Source organism: Dama dama, chromosome X (genome assembly GCF_033118175.1).
Source record: "Dama dama isolate Ldn47 chromosome X, ASM3311817v1, whole genome shotgun sequence".
Lineage (NCBI taxonomy): Eukaryota > Metazoa > Chordata > Mammalia > Artiodactyla > Cervidae > Dama > Dama dama.
The window spans coordinates 23,710,498-23,732,441 of NC_083714.1; the positions used below are offsets into that span (position 1 = coordinate 23,710,498).

Below are 21,944 nucleotides of genomic sequence, written 5' to 3' on the forward strand. Positions count from 1 at the left end.
ATCCAACAACATCTTAAAAAGATCATACATCATGACCAAGTGGGCTTTATCCCAGGAACGCAAGGATTCTTCAATATCCGCAAATCAATCAATGTAATACACTACATTAACAAATTGAAAGATAAAAACCATATGATTATCTCAACAGATGCAGAGAAAGCCTCTGACAAAATTCAACATCCATTTATGATAAAAACTCCAGAAAGCAGGCACAGAAGGAACATACTGCAACATAATAAAAGCTTTATATGACAAACCCACAGCAAACATCCTCAATGGTGAAAAATTGAAAGCATTTCCCCTAAAGTCAGAAACAAGACAAGGGTGCCCACTCTCACCACTACTAGTCAACATAGTTTTGCAAGTTTTGGCCACAGCAATCAGAGCAGAAAAAGAAATAAAAGGAATCCAGATAGGAAAAGAAGAAGTAAAACTCTCACTGTTTGCAGATGACATGATCCTCTACATAGAAAACCTCAACATGCTCAACATCACTCATTATCAGGGAAATGCAAATAAAAACCACAATGAGGTACCACTTCACGCCAGTCAGAATGGCTGCTATCCAAAAGTCTACAAGCAATAAATGCTGGAGAGGGTGTGGAGAAAAGGGAACCCTCTTACACTATTGGTGGGAATGCAAACTAGTACAGCCACTATGGAGAAGTGTGTGGAGATTCCTTAAAAAACTGGAAATAGAACTGCCATATGACCCAGCAATCCCACTACTGGGCATACACACCGAGGAAACCAAAACTGAAAGAGACACGTGTACCCCAATGTTCATCACAGCACTGTTTATAATAGCCAGGACATGGAAGCAACCTAGATGCCCATCAGCAGACGAATGGATAAGAAAGTTGTTGTACATATACACAATGGAATATTACTCAGCCATTAAAAAGAATACATTTGAATCAGTTCTAATGAGATGGATAAAGCTGGAGCCCATTATATAGAGTGAAGAGAGTCAGAAAGATAAACACCAATACAGTATACTAACACATATATATGGAATTTAGAAAGATGGCAACAATAACCCCACATGCAAGACAGAAAAAGAGACACAGATGTATAGAACAGACTTTTGGACTCTATGGGAGAAGGCGAGGGTGGGATGATCTGAGAGAACAGCATCGAAACATGTATATTATCAAGTGTGAAACAGATCACCAGTCCAGGTTGGATGCATGAGACAAGTGCTTGGGGCTGGTGCACTGGGATGACCCAGAGGGATGGGATGGGGAGGGGGGTGGGAGGGGGGGATCAGGATGGGGAACACATGTAAATCCATGGCTGATTCATGTCAATGTATGGCAAAAACCACTACAATATTAAAGTAACTAGCCTCCAACTAATAAAAATAAATGAAAAAAAAAATAAAATGAAATCTGCATGTTACATGAAGTACAGAGTTAAAAACATTTTTAATATCACATTATCTTCATCCTTATGACACATGAAGTTAAAGCAATAATTCACGTATTTTTCCTTATTAAACTCCTGATTATTATTGATTCCTATTCATTTACAGTGTTCAAATGATGATCTAAACACAGTTCAGATGGAAATAATGTACTTCCATTTACAGAACAGACTTCCCAATATTTTATATTTGAAAGAGCCATTCTTAGGTAACCTGTTAAGAATTTTAAACCTAATGTTCATATTTTCAATTCAGTAAGTCTGTGGGTTAGTTTGCTGTTTGGTTTGTTGGTTGGTTTGGGGGTGGAGGTAGGGACTACAATCAAAATACATTATTTCCAGAGCAGACAACATATTGTAATATACAAGTCAATCTTCAAATTCTAGATTTTCTTTTGTTCAGCCATGCCTTCTTTCTGTTAACAAAAGTGGCCTCCTGTATGTTTCTATCAAGTCCCTTTATGACAGTCAACATAGAGGAACGATAACTTCCCACAAGTTCAGTTGGGGTGGGCATCATGTAGAACTCATGGCAGCACTGTCCCATAATATAAGAGTTCAGTTCCTCATTTCACCAGCATTTTCTCTCAATGTCTCCTCCCCCAACACAGTAGAATTTCACTCATGATTTGGATTTTTAAACCAGAAAGTTGTTTTGGTTAATCCAAAATAACCCAAAGAGCTTGCTAAAGTTATATCAATACGCAGCTTTTTTTTATAGGACTCAAAGAAATAAATAGAAGGCACAGTAGCACTGTAAAGCTTTTTCAGATCATAATCTTTTTGTGTGTGTATATATGGAACCCAAACTTTCTTTTTTGTTGTTAAAAACGTCTGATGAACAATCAGGAAATCCTTATTTGTCCTCTTTCCCTTTAGTTTTCCTGTATACCATCTCTCGAAAACTGGCCAAGATCTTGTTTTCTCTCTTTCGTCTCTCTTCTTGGTTAAAGGATGCAAGGGCTCTCTTCTCATCAGCACTATAGATCTGGTTTTCTTTTCGCAGACGCACAGCTTCCATTCGGCGATGCCTGGAGATAATTGTATTTTTGGCTTAATTTATCAGTAATTATTCTCATAGTGTTTCCTCACTAATCCTTTCCTAATACAGAGTGGTCAATTTAAAATGCTGACAAATAGAAACTTTCTCTAGATTTTCCAACAATCATTCATTTTATGCGCTGACATGTCCTTTGATTAATTTCTAGTATGTAAATAATGATCTCTGAGGTTCTGTCAGTAGAGTGAAGTTATTAATTTCAAATTCTAAGGGCATAAGTCTAGTTCTGTTGTTTCCAGTAAGACAAGCAAACAGGCAAATTATTAAACTTCCTAAGTAGTATGCAGACTTGATAGTAGGACAGATAAAATTTAAGTTGTCATCTAGCTGGTGGAACTTCTTCAGAGTTCTAATTTATCCTATAACCAAAAGAACTAGGTTTAAATCTACAACTGAATTTTGGATGTTTTGTGGGTGGATTTAACTTCCTTAGAATCCAGTAGCAGCTCACAGAAAAGAAAGAAGGGATTTTAGCCCAAGGGCCAAATCAGGAAAGTATAGGCTCTGAGGCAGAGGGAAACTCTTAGATCATCTTCAAAAGGTCTGCTTATTTAGAAGAAAAACTCCACGAAAACCTGCTGCTTTTATGTGTATGTACGCAAACCTACACAATCAATTATAGAAAGCTTGAACTATGCCTAGAAAAACAGAGCGAACTGAGTAAGGTGAAGAGGGGAGACTCATTTCAGGTTAGTGTGAAGGTGGGGGAGTGGCAGGTCAAGGAGTCAAGGAGATGACAATGTACTTAGTTTGCTCAGGGTACAGTGAGTAGAGGAATTGATCTGGAACAGAAAGTGCTAGATGAATGATGCTGTGGTAAACATCCATATACACATCTCCCAGTACATGGGAAAGATCCTCTTGGGTACAGGTATGGAATTGCTTGGTCATAAAATACGTGAATGCTCAACTTTCCAAGACAACATCAGACTGTTTTCTAATGTATACCACCACTAGCAATACTTAAGAGATCATATAGACACACATCTTATCAAATGCTTGCAGTTATTAGAACTTTGAACTTCTATTGAATGGGTGTAAAACCATATGTCCATAACTTGATTTCCATTTCCAATGATAATGAACATCTTTTTCAGTTCAGTTCAGTTCAGTTACTCAGTTGTGTCTGACTCTTTGCGACCCCATGGACTGCAGCATGCCAGGCCTCCTATCCATCACAAACTGCCGGAGTCTACCCAAACCCATGTCCACTGAGTCAGTGATGCCATCCAACCATCTCACCCTCTGTCGTCCCCTACTCCTCCTGCCCTCAATCTTCCCCAGCATCAGGGTTTTCTCAAATGAGTCAGCTGTTCGCATCAGGTGGCCAAAGTATTGGAGTTTCAGCTTCAACATCAGTCCTTCCAATGAACATTCAGGACTGATCTCCTTTAGGATGGACTGGTTGGATCTCCTTGCAGTCCAAAGGACTCTCAAGAGTCTTCTCCAACACCACAGTTCAAAAGCATCAATCCTTCTGTGCTCAGCTTTCTTTATAGTCCAACTCTCACATCCATACATGACCACTGGAAAAACCATAGCCTTGACTAGACGGACCTTTGTTGACAAAGTAATGTCTCTGCTTTTTAATATGCTGTCTAGGTTGGTCACAACTTTCCTTCCAAGGAGTAAGCGTCTTTTAATTTCATAGCTGCAATCACCATCTGCAGTGATTCTGGAGCCCAGAAAAATAAAGTTAGCCACTGTTTCCCCATCTATTTGCCATGAAGTGATAGGACCAGATGCCATGATCTTAGTTTTCTGAATGCTGAGCTTTAAGCCAACTTTTTCACTCTCCTCTTTCACTTTCATCAAGAGGCTCTTTAGTTCTTCTTCACTTTCTGCCTTAAGGGTGGTGTCATCTGCATCTCTGAGGTTACTGATATTTCTCCCAGCAATCTTGATTCCAGCTTGTGCTCCATCCAGCCCAGCATTTCTCATGATGTACTCTGCATAGAAGTTAAAAAAGCAGGGTGACAATATACAGTCTTGAGGTACTCCTTTCCTGATTTGGAACCAGTCTGTTGTTCCATGTCCAGTTCTAACTGTTGCTTCCTGACCTGCATACAGGTTTCTCAGGAGGCAGGTCAGGTGGACTGGTATTCCCATCTCCTTCAGAATTTTCCACAGTTTATTGTGATCCACACAGTCAAAGGCTTTGGCATAGTCAATAAAGCAGAAATAGATGTTTTTCTGGAACTCTCTTGCTTTTTCGATGATCCAGAGGATGTTGACAATTTGATCTCTGGTTCCTCTGCCTTTTCTAAAACCAGCTTGAACATCTGGAAGTTCTAGGTTCACGTATTGCTGAAGTCTGGCGTGGAGAATTTTGAGCATTACTTTACTAGTGTGTGAGATGAGTGCAATTGTGTGGTAGTTTGAGCATTATTTGGCATTGCCTTTCTTAGGGATTGGAATGAAAACTGACCTTTTCCAGTCCTGTGACCACTGCTGAGTTTTCCAAATTTGCTGACATATTGAGGGCAGCACTTTCACAGCATCATCTTTCAGGATTTGAAATAGCTCAACTGGAATTCCATCACCTCCACTAGCTCTGTTCATAGTGATGCTCCTAAGACCCACTTGACTTCACGTTCCAGGATGTCTGGCTCTAGCTGAGTGGGAGTGATCAGACCATCGTGATAATCTGGGTTGTGAAGATCTTTTTCATACAGTTCTGTGTATTCTTGCACCGCTTCTTAGTATCTTCTGCTTCTGTTAGGTCCATACCATTTCTGTCCTTTATCTAACCCATCTTTGCATGAAATGTTCCCTTGGTATCTCTAATTTTCTTGAAGAGATCCCTAGTCTTTCCCATTCTATTGTTTTCCTCTATTTCTTTGCATTGATCGCTGAGGAAGGCTTTCTTATCTCTCCTGGCTATTCTTTGGAACTCTGCATTCAAATGGGTATATCTTTTCTTTTCTCCTTTGCTTCTCACTTCTCTTCTTTTCACAGCTGTTTGTAAGGCCTCCTCAGACAGCCATTTTGCTTTTTTGCATTTCTTTTCCATGGGGATAGTCTTGATCTCTGTCTCCTGTACAATGTCACAAACCTCCGTCCATAGTTCATCAGCCTCTCTGTGTATCAGATCTAGTCCCTTAAATCTATTTCTCACTTCCACTGTATAGTCATAAGGGATTTGATTTAGGTCATACCTGAATGGTCTAGTGGTTTTCCCCACTTTCTTCAATTTAAGTCTGAAGTTGGCAATAAAGAGTTCATGATCTGATCAAGATCATGAACATCTTTTTATGTGTAGCCCTATATTTTTTTCTTCTGACAAATGCCTGTGTCATTTTTCTCACTTTCCTTTTGTTTACAGAAATTCTTTAAATACTCTCAGTACTAACTCTTTATCAGTTTTGTGTATTACAAGATCTTATCCCAGCTTGGAACTTGTCTTTTCACTTATTTTAAGATGTTCTGATGAACAAAAGTTCTTGCTTTTACCTCAGGTAAAGTTATTAATATATTATTGTGTGGTTGGTGCATTTTTTGGTTTTCTTTAAGAAATACTTCCCCACCCCAAGATCTAATAGGTAACTGTTCATATTCTATACTAAGCATAATGAAGTTGTTTTTGACATTTAAGTCCATAACCTAGCTGCACTGACTTTTAAATATAGTGATAAAGGGTTCTAGACTTCCCTGGTAGCTCAGACTGTAAATATAGTGATAAAGGGTTCTACTTACATTTTTCTCCATACAGGTAACCATTTTCTTCCTGCTCCATTTACTGCCTAGTTCCTTCTTTCCCCACTGATTGGAGAAAGCAGCTCTTTCATGTAATGAAGTTCCATACATGCATAACTCTACCAGGCTCTGTATTTTATTCCACTGAACAGTTCATTTGTTTCCCCACTCTTTCTGAAGTGAAGTGCTGCAAGCTTCATAATAAGCCCTCATATCAGTAGGAAAAATCACCTTCCTGCTCTTCTTCAGAAATGAGATGGCTGCTCTTGGCCCTTTAGTCTAACATTTTAATTTTGCAAGAACTGATAACTCTACAGTATTGCCCTCCTATTCATGAACATGGTATCTCTCCATTTATTTAGGTCTTACTAAATGTCTCGTGTTTTATAGTTTTGCCTGTAAAGATCTTAGACTTCTTTTGTTAAGATTTACTCCTAAGTCCTTCATAGTCTCTGATGATACTGTTATAAATGTTTTCCTTTCATTTAATTATATTTTCTAGTTGTTTGTTGCTGGTACACAGAAATGCAATTGATTTTTGTATATTAACTTTATATCTAACCATTTGTTAAACATTCCTGTTATTTATAATTCATCTGAGGATTCCTTAGGATTTTCTTTAAGTTAATTATTTTATTTTTGGCTGTGCTGGGTCTTCGTTGCCGCACGTGGGCTTTCTCTGGTGCTTAGCCTTCTCATTGTGGTGGCCTCTCTCATTGTGAAGCACAGGCTCTAGGCTCTCGGGCTTCAGTAGTTGCAGTTCCCGGGTTCTAGAGCTCGGGCTCTGTATTTGTGGTGCACAGGCTTAGTTGCCCCAAGTCATGTGGAATCTTCCCAGATCAGGGATTAAACCCATGTTCCCTGCATTGCAGGGTGGATTCTTAAACCCCTGGACCACCAGGGAAGTCCAGGATTTTCTATCATTCACAAAAAGTGACAGCGTTACATCCTTTGTTCCAATTCTTGTGCCTCTCATTTCTTTTTCTTGTCTTATTGGTTCTTAGATATAATGTTTTCAAATGTCAGTCCTCAGAATTCCAAGATTCTGAAGATGCTTCAGGGGTCGTGCAAATATATGCCCACTTTTAAAAGTTTATGAAGTTTTAAAATTCAGCTTGATCTTGGTATTGAAACACTATTAGTTCACTCTCCTTGTTCTTCCCGGTATTTTGCTTTTTCTTCCCCATTTTATATTCCTTTTCTCACGCTGAAACTGACCTCTGTCATATCCTTTTTCATTCTTCATTCTCAGTGTCCAGAGGACTAGAGAGTTCACGTTCTCCACAGAAAACTAGAGGCACACTCAGAAACTTTTACTGTCTTATGAAAATGCTTTCTTAACTACCAGAATGCCACACTGCTCATGGGGCACTGATAAGTAACTGAATTTAACTATCTCCTCCAGAAGATAAACTATCTGTATCAAACTATGAACTAGAAAAGGACACTGGAAAGCCTAATTCTTTGAAGCTGGAGATACAACTGAGTTGCATACCTATTTGGAATTTTAGACAACTATATTTATACCAATAAAACCAATAACAAACCACCATTTATACTCTACCTTTCGTTAGAAATGGGCACTTAATGAAAATCTATCACCAAAATATAATTTTGGTAGTTATAAAGGAAACTGACCTCATTGCCAAGAACATACCTGCTGCCACTCATTACATAGCCTGAACATTCAAATGATGCAATTTCTTCACTTGTCAAGCCAATTTCACCTCTTCGTGGGATACGTTTTCCAGCTTTTACATATTCAGCCATAGCTGCACCTTCACCGGGTAACAGAGCATGGCCATAGCTACAAAGTAATATAGAATTAAGAAAAGGTTCATTATAAAAGAAAGCACAAAAAACATTTCTCTCAGAAAACAGTAGGAATAACAGTTGCTGGGTAGCAGGCTGGGAAGCCTTATGTAAATTATCTTAATTTAATTAGGGAACACTGCACTGTGACCTATATTACTAACCCAGAAATGCAGAGATACTTTGGAAGAATAAAAGGACTGATGCTAGTGAGCATGTATTCATGGTTTACAATTATGGATCAATTTTCCCTACAGCTGTTGTCTTTATTGCTTCTGCCTCCAGTGAATTCCTTTTCCCTTTAAATACAAAGTAGAGAAATAATATATCTCAAATTAACATTTTTAGACTTATAGCCAATAATAATGCTATACAGTAACAGTTCTCTATTAACTTTCATTCAAGGGGACTTTGAAAACTACCATCCTGGAACTTCCCTGGTGGTCCAATAGCTAAGACTCCACGTTCCCAGTGCAGGGGGCCTGGGTTCGATCCCTGGTCAGGGAACTAAACCCCAAATGCTACAACTAAGACCTAATACACTTGAAGAAAAAATTTTAAAAACAAAAAACAAAAACTACCACCCCTTCATTCAATTCACTAAATTCTTCGTATCTATTAAACTCAAAGCTTGTAATATACAGTAAAAATAATCTCTGTTCTTGTGGAATTTATGTATTAATAAGGATATAACACTAATACAATGTAGAATATATATTACAATGCACAAAATAAAATGCTGTGAGTACTAAAGGATTAAAGAGGGGTAGGAAATCACACCTACCTGTGGAAGGAAGGTATTGGGAATCAGCACATGCCCCTCCTTTGAGGGGCTTTGAGAAATGTTAAGGATTTTAACAGGAAGGAATTGGGGTTAGTGAAGAAACCAGGACTGGGAAAAGAAGGGAAGGCATGTTGGAGGAAGAAGTAAGGTAAAAGTGCATAGAAACTTTGGGTCTAAATAAGGGAGTAGTGAAAGATATACTTGGAAGAGTAAGTTAGGACCATACTTTTGGGAAGGCACTTTAGAGATTATAAACATGCTCTTACTTACTTCAGAGGTTTATCATCTTGAGAGGCAAGTGTTTTGGGAGCCTCTGGGCCAATCAAATCTGAGGGTTCTTCAGGTTCTGCAGGAAAGATATTCAGAAACATATTCACATTTTGACTAATCAGTTAATTCAGTGTTTTATTTGTTCTGAAATCAAAGTCTATCAGAAGAACCTACTTGATCGATCCTTCCAGGGATTCTCCAGAAACTCTTCTTGGGACTCTTTAGAACTTGAGTCACTGGAATCTTTTCTGCTCTTCTTAGACTTCTTTTTCTTATATTTCTTCCTGCATTGATTATAATTTGATATAAATTGATTTAATGTTCCCAGGCTAAAGGGCATCTTACTTTTTCAAGGCAATGAAAGACTGATTGAAATGATTTGGATGCTCAGCTTATTCAAATGTGTTAGAGAAGAATTTGTATTAAAAATTTTAACTTATTTAACCAAATCATGTTTCACTATAAGCTGGCTCAGACGGTAAAGAATCTGCCTGCAATGCAGGAGACCCAGGTTCAATTCCAGGGTTGGGACGATCCCCTGGAGAAGGGAATGGCAACCCAATCCAGTACTCTTGCCCGGAGAATTCCATGGACAGAGGAGCCTGGCGGGCTACAGTCCATGGGGTCGCAAAGAGTCAGATAAGACTGAGTGACAAACACTTTCACTTTCAAGGGAACAATAAAATATAGTTCTCATGTTGTAGAAAGATAGCAGAAATAAAGCAGTTTAAGAAAACAGTGCTTATCAATTTGAACATCAGTAATTTTCAGTATAATGGATTAAAATACATCAAATATGTTTGAATCCTTGGGCTCATGATGATAAAAACATCAAAAAACCTCAACTCATTATTTTGAAAACTCATAAAACAAGTAAGCAATTATTCCACCCTTCCTATACCAACTATACTCCAGGGTAACCAAACAGTTAATGATGGTAGGCTTCTCATATAGAATTATTTTACCTAATAAATGAAGAATCATTTTGCAATCCCTAATGAAGGGACCTAAACAAAGACTACTGATGCAGGTTAATATGTCAAAATGAAATGACCAGACATTATCTGTCTCCTGCTGGAAGTACACAGTACTACTTATGAAGTACTACCAAAAACTCAAATCTGAACCTTATCAAGTGTCTAGACCTAACTATCAATCTACAGGAAATATAAGACCGAAAGCATGTTAAAAGGACACCGTAAGAATACAACCAGCAAAATCCACACTGCAGGAAACTCTCCAGGGCAAATGACATTGTTTCCTCTAGAACTAAACTGCAGGAACAAAAAGGGAAGGGAAAGCTATCTATTTAAAGAGATGAAAAAGACCTATCAACCAATCACAATTCATGTACATTGTTTAGATTCTAATTTGAGGAAACTATTCAAAAACTGCTGAGATCTGAATGAAGAATTATTATTAAATATTTTATGTGGATTAATAGTATTGTGCTTTTTTTTTTAAAGAATGACTATCTTTTAGAGAAACTTGCAGCTTTATGGATGAAATGATATCTGGGACCAGTTTCAAAATAACAGTGGGGGTGGACAGCAGAGACTGTCAATAAGCTGATAATTGTTCAAGCTGAGTGATGGTTACACAGAAGTTCATTATACCAGTTTATGTAATTGTATATATTTTTGAAATTTTCCATAATAAAAATTAAAGAAAAAAACCAACGATCTGCGTTTCTTCTTCTTTTCCTTTTTCTTGGCTTTCTTTGCTCTCCTTTTTGTATCTTCATCTGCAAATTAAAGCATATTACAATTTTAAAAAATTTTAACTCTAAAACCTTAATACTTTTGAGTAGATAAATACCTTATAACTCTTCTATTTGTTGTTACAGAGAATTTAATTCATTCAAACATCTACTGTTAGGAAATGTACAAGGAATGAGGGACACAGAAATTAAAGTTGCACTAAGCATTTGGTTCTATAGGGTATTATTACTAACTTGATTGCATGAGATAATAGTATTGTGATTAGATAGGAAAATGTCCTTATTGTTTAAAGATGGACACAAAGATATTTAGGGTGGCAGTGTGATATTTGTAATTTACCTCGAATATATCAACAACAACAATAAAAATCCATATTTGAAGCAAACATGTCAAAATGCTAACAGATGGTACACCTGAGTGACAAGCAATGTATATGGCATTAATGACACTACTCCCTTCACTTTTCTGGATGTTTGAGTATCTTCATGATGTGTGTGTTTGGGGGGATGCTTTCCAGGAGCTCAGTCTAGTGGAACACAGAGGGAAGGGGGTCAGTAGAATCTGAGTGACAGGGAAGTAGGGGGCAGTGTTCTGGGCGCACAGAGGAGTATCACCATCAGGCTGGTTTGGAGAGGGTGGGTGAGGAATGGTTGACTGTGAAAAAGTGACTCTTAAGCTAGTTCTTTCTAAGTCAGTTTTATTACAAAAGTAATGCACGTTCATCCATGCAGTGAGTAAGCCAAGCCGCATGCAAGGAGAGACTGGCACTGTAGGCAGCTGGATTCTGTACCACATGGCAGAGTCAGGAGAAAGGATGTGCAATATGAGGAGATGAAAGTCACTCTCAGGACACACAGGACGCTGCAGGAGAGTGACAGGGTACCTGTGATGAGAAATCCACAGAAATGTGACCTCAGAGGAGGTACCCTCTGTCAATCACCAGCCATGGGAGGGCACCAAAAGACGGCTTTGTTGTGATGCAACCCCACAGGAAGTGTCTTCTAGAAATCAACTGCTGGCCTGAAGGGTCCCCTATGTTGTGTCTCTTTGAAAATCGCACAAAGCTGACCGCTGAGTGTGAGAATCTCACAAAAGAGATGCTCCACTGGGCTGATGCAGCCCCCGGTGGCCTGGTTTGGCACCACACATCTCACAGACTGACCCCAACCTGGTTCGGTGCCACAGGCCTTGTGCAGCTACACACAGCCACTCTGGAGTCACACCACTTAGCTCTGAATCCCAACTGTGTGACCTTGGGTACGAGCAGTACTTGTAACCTGCTCAGGTCCTCTGCCTCCCCAACTCTAAGATGTGTCCAACAGTGACTGTGTGGATTAAACAGCAATAATGCCTATCAGGCACTTAGCAGGGTGCCCCACACAAAGTCAGTGCATGTTCAAAACTCCTGGTTATTATTTTAAAGAACCTTTTTCTAGCATAAGCTTTGGACTTCCTTGGTGGTCCAGTGGTTAAGAATCCGCCTGCCAATGCAGGGGAAAAGGGTTCAATCCCTGGTCCAGGAAAATCCCACTTGCCAGGGAACAACTAAGTCCATGTGCCACAACCACTGAGCCTGCATGCTCTAGAGCCTGAGCTCCACAACAAGAGAAGCCACTGCAATGAGAAGCCTGTGTACTGCAACGAACAATAGCCTCCACCTGCCACAACTAGAGAAAGCCCCCACGTAGGAACGAAGATCCAGCACAGCCAAAAATAAATAAAAGTAAAATAAACTTTAAGAAGTAAAACTAGTTTTGAAGTAAGGCGGGCAGAATGATATTGGCTTTCTTACCACTGGAGTCTGTGTCAGAATCAGAGTCGCTGTCACTATCATCAGAATACCTCTTGTGTTTTCTTTTAGATGATTTTTTCTTCCTCCTTTTCTTGGATCTTTCTTTTGAATGACTAGACTTCTTCTTCTTCTTCTTCTTTTCTTCTACATAAAATAAAAATAAAAATTACTTCTAAATTTTAAAATTTAAAAAAAAAAAACTTATTTTGTACTGGGGTATAGCCAATTGACAATGCTGTGATAGTTTCAGGTGAACAGCAAAGGGACTCAGCCATACATATACAAGTATCAGAAGTATTTCTGAGTATCAATTTTATTGTATTTGAAATACTGAAAAGGAAATGATGACAGGCAATTTGAGTAAAAGTAAAGTCTAATGTTCAACTATTTATAAATGTATTTTTTTTAATTTCTCAATAAAAAAGCTCTCAATTAAAAAAATACCTTCTGAAGTAGAAGCTGAACTGGTGCTTTTCTTTGGCTCTTCATCCTCTACTGGTGTATGTTCATCAGAGCTGAATTTAAAGAAAATGGTAGTAAGAATCAGAAGAGTGTTAAAGGCAACCTACTGACTGTTGTTGTTCAGTCGCTCAGTTGTGTCTGACTCTTTGGCAACCCTGGGGACTGCAGCATGGACTGAATGAGAGAAACCATTTGCAAATCATATCTGAGAAGGGATTAATATTTAAAAATAACCCCAAAACCAAAAAATGATGTAATTTTACAAATAGGCAGAGGATCTGAATAGACATTTTTTCAAAGAAGACACACAGATGGCCAATAGGTAATGAAGAGATGTTCAACATCATTAATCATTGGGGAAATGCAAATAAAAACCACAATGAGATATCACTTCACACCTGTTTGGATGAATGTTATCAAAAAGACAAAAGATAACAACTGTTGGTGAGAATATGGAAAAGAGGGAACACTTACACTCAGTGAGAATATAAAATGGTACAGCTATTATAGAATCCAGAATGGAGGTTCTTCAAGAAATTAAAAATTGAACTTCCATTATCACCTAACAATCTCATTTCTGGATATATATCTGATAGAACTGAAATCAATATCTCAAAGAGATATCTGGACTCTCATGCTCACTGCAGCATTATTTACAATAGCCAAAATGTTAAAACAACCAAATATCTATGAATGTATGAATGGATAAAGGAACTATGAGAAACACACACGCATACCCCACAACAGAATATTATTTATCTTTAAAAAAGAATGAAGCTTGCCATTTTCAACATGGACAGCCTGTGAGGGCATTTGCTAAATGAAATGTCAAACAGAGAATGATAACACATGATCTCACTTATATGTGAAATCTAAAAAACAAAAAACCACCACACCACAGATACAGAGAACAGACTGATGGTTGCCAGAGCACAGAAGGTGGGGGCAGAGCATGGGTAAAACACATGACGGGGATCAAGAAGTACAAACTTCCAGTTATAAAATAAGTCATGGGGATGTGATGTACAGCATGGCAACTGCAGTTAATAATGCTGTATTGCATATCTGACAGGTGATAAGAAAGTAAATCTTAGAAGTTCTCATCACAAGAAAAAACTTTTTATAACTATATATGGTGACGGATGCTAACTAGACTTACTATGGTGATCATTTTGCAATATATACAAATATTGAATCATCATGTTATAACATGCCTGAAACTAATATTGTATGTCAAATATATCTCAAAAAATAATAGGGGGTGGGGAAAAAAATAACAGTTTTTTAAGAAGAAAAAAGAACTTTCAGATAATAATGCTTTATCACCCTGTCGCAAATTACAGGTTTACCGGTCAAGCATCTTGTCTCAAGAAAACACAGAAATAGAGCAGAGGGTAGATGCAGCTTCTGAATGGCACCAAAGAGAGAAAAGCCACAGTCTATAGGGTTGCAAAGAGCTGGACATGACTGAACAATGACAACACAGAGGAAAAAAAAAATAAGGAAAAGAAAAAAGCATTAGGCCTTTAATAATACTGACTCAGTATATTCATTTTTAAAAACTTTGTAATGCTAATGTCTGACATTTAATCAGTTACTGGATTGAGAAAAAATAATTCAAAATAATATTAATGTATTTGTTTCAACACTGAACCCTTCTATGAATAGGAAATTAGCATCCCATGAATTATAATTTAAAGAGAACAATCAGCATGCTAAAATCCACTAGGAGCATGTTTTAATCCTAAGGTATGTTTAATGTTTTTAAAACTCAAGGCAGAGAATAGCATAAATCACAAGAGGGAAAAAAAGAACTGTAGTTCAAGTTCTTCACTTAACAAAAATTTTGACCATAGACTCTGGATTTAAACAAATGTTGCATTTAAACTGTATATGTATATATATTTAAAATTTATTTTTATTAATTGAAGGATAATTGCTTTACAATATTGTGTTGGTTTCTGCCATATAAAAGATGTATTTTTTAATCACTTACTCTGGTTCTGGATTCTTTGGAGAAAGTCCCCACACTTCAGGAGCTCCCAATTCTCCAATCCTCTCTCTCTCACTTAGTCTCCTAGAAGAGATAGGCAGGTAAACTGTTTCCTAAATGTATTATAAGATTCAAAGGGGTCCAGTTAAGTCCTGTTTTCCCTCTACATTTTAAACTTTAAACTAATAAAACTTGGTTTAAACTCAGGAACTTCCCTGCCAGTCCAGTGTTTAAGACACTGTGCTACCACTGCAGGTGATACAGGTTTGATCCCTGGTTCAGGTACTAAGATCCCGCATGCCACAAGAGGTGGCAAAAAAATTTTTTTTTTAAAAGTAAGCTCAACATTAGTATCTAACTCAACATTAGGATCTAATGTTCTAATGTATCTGATGTTCTATCAAATAGTACAGACTACGGACAGCCCGATAGGCCTGGCCAGAGATTCAGCCTGGGAGGCTGTCCAGTGTGTCATTCCAGTACATGCATCACACAGCTCCCAACTGCTCATTTCATCTTCTGCAATATGTGACCAAAATGGTCTTACATTTGGAAATAACTTCATTTGTTTATGTATCCTTATGAAAGTAAAGAGAATTCTCTACTTTGGACAAGGTCAAACCTTCGTTTTAAAAAAGTCAGGAATTAATGAAGGAAATAAAAATGAAGCATTAGAAGTAGAAAATAAAGGGAGCTCTGAAAGTAAAAGAAAAATTTTATTTGACAAAACTTTACTCAGTGAGATATAGCGTTTGTTTTGTTTTTCCCCTAATTCTTTTTTCAAAAAGGAGTAAATTCTCTATCTACCCTTGGAAGACAAAATTATTTTATGTTTGTGATTTCTTCTCTTAATTTTTGATATTCCTTATAAATACACAAACAATACACAACAAAAACTAAGGTTTACTTCTTCAAACTTCAGCTGCTGTGACTCCACTTGTTTAAAAAAAGAACCTTATTAGAGAAATAAAATCCTTTTGATTTTTTAAAACAAATTATTTTTTTCTTCCTTATTCAGGGGAAAAGGTATAATCGTGCAGAGTCAGACTCAGGTTTCCTACTTGAAGTAACATAAAGTCTAACAGAGGACACACTTATAACTAAACTTTGAATACATACATACCGGATGAAGAATGCTTGACAGGCTAAAAAGACCAAGCAGTAAAGTTCTTATCCCTCCTGCCATCCGACTTCATGGATACTTTAAAATTATTTATCTTCTAAATGTACAAATGCAAATTTCATCCAAGGAATTCTGACATCTTTTGGTGAGGAATGTCTAGTATGGAAACTGGATGCTTTTTGATGGACACGGCCTGGGGGTAACTTTCTGGAAAATTTAATTTGGAGAAGTCGGTCTCCAACCTAACTCAGGACTGTTTTTACTGTTTCTGTTCCCATGCACAAAACACTAACAGCTAACACTTAAGGGCAATTTATTGTGTTTCAGGCACTAAATCATTACATCTCTAAAAAGCTTTTGTGCTAATTTTTCCCTTTTACACGGGGAAGAAATGGAACTCAGAGAGGTTAAGTAACTTGCCCAAAGTCACACAAGTATTAAGTAACAAAGGAGGGCTTCAGACTCAGGCAGTCTGATTCTGGAGCCTGTCCTTTTAATCACTAGGCTTTAGTGCCTCCCACTTTTGGAAGGAAAAAACTCAAGCTATCTCCCTACTGTTGAAACCTTAACCTGCCCCTCAATGCCTGTTAACACTTTTTAATTTCTTGTATTTTTAAACACATACAGTATGATCAGTACAGTACCTGACACACAATTTAACACTCAATAAGCATTAGATATTAAGACTTACAAAGCACATAATTGCTATAAATGAAGTATAACCTTTAAAAACAGTGAATCAATAAAAAAAAGTGAATCACTATATTATTGTACACAGGTAACTTAAAAACACTGTATATCTACTATACTTCGATTATTTTAAGTAATAAAAATTAAAGCTTACAAAACAGTAATTATAATTCTTTTCCTTTTTCCTTATTCATTTTCCTCTCCAATACTCACTGTCATTAAAGGAGATCTGATCTCAATCTGACCTCATTTTTCATGGTCAAGATTGAGACCGCTTAAGATCTTTCTCAATGTAGTCCAACCTTACAGTTTAGATCATTTTTTCCTACATTTAGTCAAGCATCTTGTTTCAGAGGTTCTCCTCCCCTCCAATTTAAACCTTAAATCTCAACCTTTCCCAAGTCGCTGCAAAACAACTCCACTCACTTATCCTATTGTCTCAAACCTGTTTGATCATTCAACAAGCAATGGTTGCGCACCTACAAAGTGCTCCGCACTGTAAATTTTGTGATCAATAAACTGGGCTCTTCCAAGGGCTCAGTCTACTGGGGAATGAAAACGTGATTACTAATGACAACGACACAACCAAGTAAATGCTGTAATTCCGGCAGGTCCGAGGCTCTTGACCATGCCCGCAACAAGCCAGGAGGCTGGAAGGGGTAGCGGGAGGGAGACCAGGGCATTAGATGAAGGGGCCAGAGGATGAGCGAAAAACCTAACGATGGAAAGGGATGAATAAGGCGTTATCGTGGGTGGACTGAAGGAAGGGATGAAAACGCGAGCAAGTCACGGAGAGAGAGCGAAATGCGAATAGTCGGGTGCGGAATGAACGATAAATCGGACTCTAAAGGCTGGTGGGCTTGCGAAAGAAAGTGCGTTCGTCTCACTCACTTCTGCCGCAAGCTCTCCTCCCTCTCCTTGTCCAGGAGGCTAGGCCACGGCTTGTCGCTCCCGTAGGGGCGTGAGTAGCCGCCATAATAGGCGGACGAGGAGGCAGAAGCGAAAGGGGCGCCGCGAGGTGCGGAGGGCCGCTCTCGAGAGCGTGACCGCGAGCGCGAACGGTAGGACTGGTTTCGGGAGCCTTGGCTGGAGCCACTCAGCTGATGGCTGAGGCCATTCCGGTCTCCGGACCGAGAACAAGAGCGCGAGCGAGAGCGGCGGCCGCGCGGGGAGCGAGAGGATTTGCTAGGCTTAGGGCTCTTCGAAGAACTGCGACGCTTCCCCCCGGAGCTCGAGGCCTCCCACTCCGGGCTGCGGGAGCCAGACACCGGAGCCATCGCTATTGCTGGGTCCCTGAATCCGTAGGTGAAGGGGGCGCTCGCGCGAGCCTGGGAAAATTCTCCGTTGCCTTGGCTCCCAGGACCCGCAGCCGTACCACCGCCAGAAGCCGAGGAAACCTTGGAAACAGTTCCGGGTACGTCGGCAAATTCCTTCCCCAGACCTAGGCGGTCCTACTGACTCAGGGACGGGATGTGTGTAGCCGTGTAAAGAAGCCGGTGGGGCAACAAGGTTCCCTCATCCTTCGGGTTCCGAATGAGGCTGCTCAAGTCTAAGCTCTACACGAGACTGTTCCTTTTTCATCTTTGAGTTGAAAGACCTAAAGGGGAGGACGACAGGCCACAGGACACGTGTCACTGAACAGCTGTATGAACAATGAGCTGTGTAACTAAGTAAGTAAATAAGCAATTGTATGTCTATGTATGTATACATGTAAGTATGAGTTCCTAGATGGCGCTAGTGGTAAAGAATCCACCTGCCAGTGCAGGAGCCATAAGAGAGGTGGGGTCCATCCCTGGGTCGGGAAGATCCCCTGGAGGAGGGCATGGCAACCCACACCAGTATTCTTGCCTGGAGAATGCCACGGACCGAGGAACCTGGCGTGCTACAGCCCATAGTGTCACGAAGAGTCGGAAATGACTGAAGTGACTTAGGAGGAACAAACACACACACCGTTTTTTTGTTTCCAATTCCAAGCAAATTAAAGGGGATTTATCTAAATTGACAAAACGTGGTCCACTGGAAAAGGGAATGGCAAACCACTTCAGTATTCTTGCCTTGAGAACCCCCATGAACAGCATGATAAGGCAAAAAGATAGGAGGACACTGAAAGATGAACTCCCCAGGTCAGTAGGTGCCCAATATGCTTCTAGAGATCAGTGGAGAAATAACTCCAGAAAGAATGAAAAGACAGAGCCAAAGGAAAAACAGCACCCAGTTGTGGATGTGACTGGTGATGGAAGTAAAGTCAGATGCTGTAAAGAACAATATTGCATAGGAACCTGGGATGTTAGGTCCATGAATCAAGGTGATAGAGTCCACATGGGGGTCTCACTGATAAGATGGCTCATTATGTTGACCTAGCAAACAAAGAATAAATCACAGTGATCCTTGAGACTGACCAAATTGCCCAAATGGCATCCTGTTTACACACTGGTACCTATCTTCTCAAAGCTGTGAGACCACCAGATTCCAGACCTCTGGCTACGTGACCATCTCTTCAGAGAATTTTTCATTGGTGGGGTATAAGAAGGACTCCATCAGAAAGGGAGGACACTGGTTCTCCTTAAGGGCCAGTCACCCTCTCTTTTCCCTCTAATAAAATTTCCCTTTTCTTGCCTGACTGCCCGGCTCGCTCTCTTTTTCTCTGCACTCGCCTTACATTCTGGTGCTGAAACCCGGGAGGGAAGATCCACCACAACTGGGTGGGCTCCTTTCATGATCCCACCTCCAGTGGTCCCCTCCCTTGGACCTTGCCGAGAAACTGAGGCAAGTTCGGGAATGGGACTTTCCACTTGCCTTGCTGGACAGACATCCACATACTGGCCCACATATCATCAGTTACAAGGGTAAGTGAAATCCCATTCTCTTGGATCCTGTCTCTCGCCTCATTTCCAAGTCCTAGCACTAGGCGGGAGGATCCCCATAGCCCTTGAGGCCCTTGGCCTTGTGCCCCGTCTGACTTTGAAATAGGGGATGCCCATTTCAAAGCAGACTATTACTACTCTCTGAGAAAGTCCTGAGAACGGGGATGCCTTTTCTCTCGGACCTTTCTCCTTGCTTTCTCTTGCCCTTGTCTAACCTCCCTATTCAGCCACAATGGGAAATTCTCAATCCCAGCCCTCAAAATCTACTCCTCTAGGATGCCTTCTCCCAAACCTAAAAGCTTTGGGTTTCCAAGAGGAGATAAGACCAAAAAGACTTATTTACTATTCTAACACTGTCTGGCCACAATACAGACTTGATAACAGGTCCTGATGGCCAGAAAATAGAACTCTTGATTATAATAGTCTATGGGACCTCGATAACTTCTGCTGCTGCAACGGCAAGTGGTTAGAAATCCCTTATGTTCAGGTTTTCTGCTCTCCACTCTTAAGCCTCTCTCTGTGAATCCTATTCTACTTCTCAAATACTCTTAGCCCACTCTGGGCCACATCCTCCTAATACAATGTCTCCTGATCCCTGTTCAGACTTTTCTTCTTCTTCCTTCAACCCTTCTGACCACAGCCCACCCCCTAGCGCTCCCAATCCCCTTGCAGCCACTCCAGATCCAGTTCCACAACCTCCACCTTACGTCCCCTCCTCCCTCCCTTCTTCTCAAGTGCAGGCCTCCACCACAGCAGCTCCCAATCCCCCTCCCCAGCTTGTGACTGAGATAAGCTCTGAGACCTCAGCCCCAATCTCTACCCTGAGGGTCCCAAGGCTTTACCCTAAACTCCCTAGATCCTCCCGCACCGGTCCCAAACAACTTTAAAACAGGAAACTTCACCGCAGGACCCCACTCCTTCCCTCCTCCCTTTAGGGGAAGTAGCTGGGGCAGAAGGCATTGTTCGGGTTCATGTCCCATTCTCCCTCACTGATCTATCTCAGATTGAAAAGTATCTTGGCTCCTTCCCCTCAGACCCTGATAATTATCTAAAAGAATTCAAGTATCTTACCCAGTCTTATGACTTAACCTGGCATGATATTTACATCATACTTTCCTCTACTCTTCTCCCAGAAGAGAAGGAATGAGTATGGCAAGCCTCTCAGGTGCATGCTGATGAGACACACAGGACAGAGAACACTAAGCCCGTAGGGGCAACGGCTGTCCCCCGAGATGATCCCAACTGGGATTATCAGGCAGGGAGTCCTGGACAAGCAGCCCATAATCATATGATTGCTTGCCTCATTGTGGGTCTTCAAGAGGCAGGGCATAAAGCCGTCAACTTTGATAAGCTCCGGGAAAGAACTCAAAGACTAGATGAAAACCCAACACAATTTCTAGCCAGGTTAAAGGAAGTGCTACACAAATATATAAAATTAGACCCCACTTCAGCAGAGGGCACCATTGCTCTTAACACCCATTTAATCTCCCAGTCATCCCCAGATATCCTAAAGGAACTAAAAAAGGCAGAAGAAGGCCCTCAAACCCCTCAACGAGACCTTTTAAATTTAGCCTTTAAGATTTTCAGTAACCAGGAAGAGCAGGCAAAGCTAGAGAAGGCCCAATGAGATTAGGCCAAATACCACCTTTTAGCCACTGCCCTACATGGCTCCAAGCCTCCATCAACCAACAAAGAAAGGAAGCCACCTGGGCCCTGCTTCAAATGCGGCAAAGAAGGCCAATGGGCCCGCCTATGCCTAAAGCCAAGGCCCCCTCCAGGTCCATGTCCCAGCTGTGGCATAAAGGAACATTGGAAGGTTGACTGCCCAAATCCCCCTCCAGGGACCTGGACATCCCCTCCTGGTCCTGAGCAGGAGTCCTCTGACCCAGCTCTGCCCAGCCTCCTCAGACTCGCCACTGAAGACTGGAGGTGCGCAGCGCCCCAGGCCCCGACTCTCATCACCTCTACGGAGCCCAAGGTAACTCTTACTGTGGCAGGCAAGCCGATCTCCTTTCTCACTGACACATGGGCCACTTACACTGCTGTGCCTGCCTAGTCTGGAAAAACCAAGGTCTCTCAGTTCTCTGTTATGGGGGTTGATGGTTTAATATCTACACCACGAATAACTGAGCCTCTACCTTGCACACTTCAAGATACCCCATTTTCCCATTCTTTTCTCATACTCCCAAAATGCCCCACTCCTATTCTTGGGAGAGACCTTCTCTCAAAATTCAAAGCCTCTATTACTATCC

At 40.3% G+C, this 21,944-nt stretch overlaps 1 protein-coding gene across 2 annotated transcripts; it reads right to left on the minus strand.

Annotated features, from left to right (window-relative positions):
* Window positions 1-2,188: 2,188 nt before the first annotated feature.
* NKAP (NFKB activating protein) lies at window positions 2,189-18,254 on the minus strand. Of its 2 annotated transcripts, none has more exons than XM_061137487.1 (9): window positions 17,720-18,254; window positions 15,019-15,099; window positions 13,005-13,075; window positions 12,561-12,701; window positions 10,728-10,791; window positions 9,222-9,331; window positions 9,048-9,123; window positions 7,839-7,988; window positions 2,189-2,456 (listed from the first exon to the last, which is right to left on the minus strand). In XM_061137487.1, the coding sequence occupies exons 1-9, from the start codon at window positions 18,103-18,105 to the stop codon at window positions 2,282-2,284; spliced, it is 1,254 nt and encodes a 417-aa protein (XP_060993470.1). In that variant the 5' UTR covers window positions 18,106-18,254; the 3' UTR covers window positions 2,189-2,281. The 2 variants fall into 2 exon arrangements, with proteins under 2 accessions (XP_060993470.1, XP_060993469.1); XM_061137486.1 differs by having other exon boundaries at window positions 12,561-12,704.
* Between the last annotated feature and the right edge of the window lie 3,690 nt (window positions 18,255-21,944).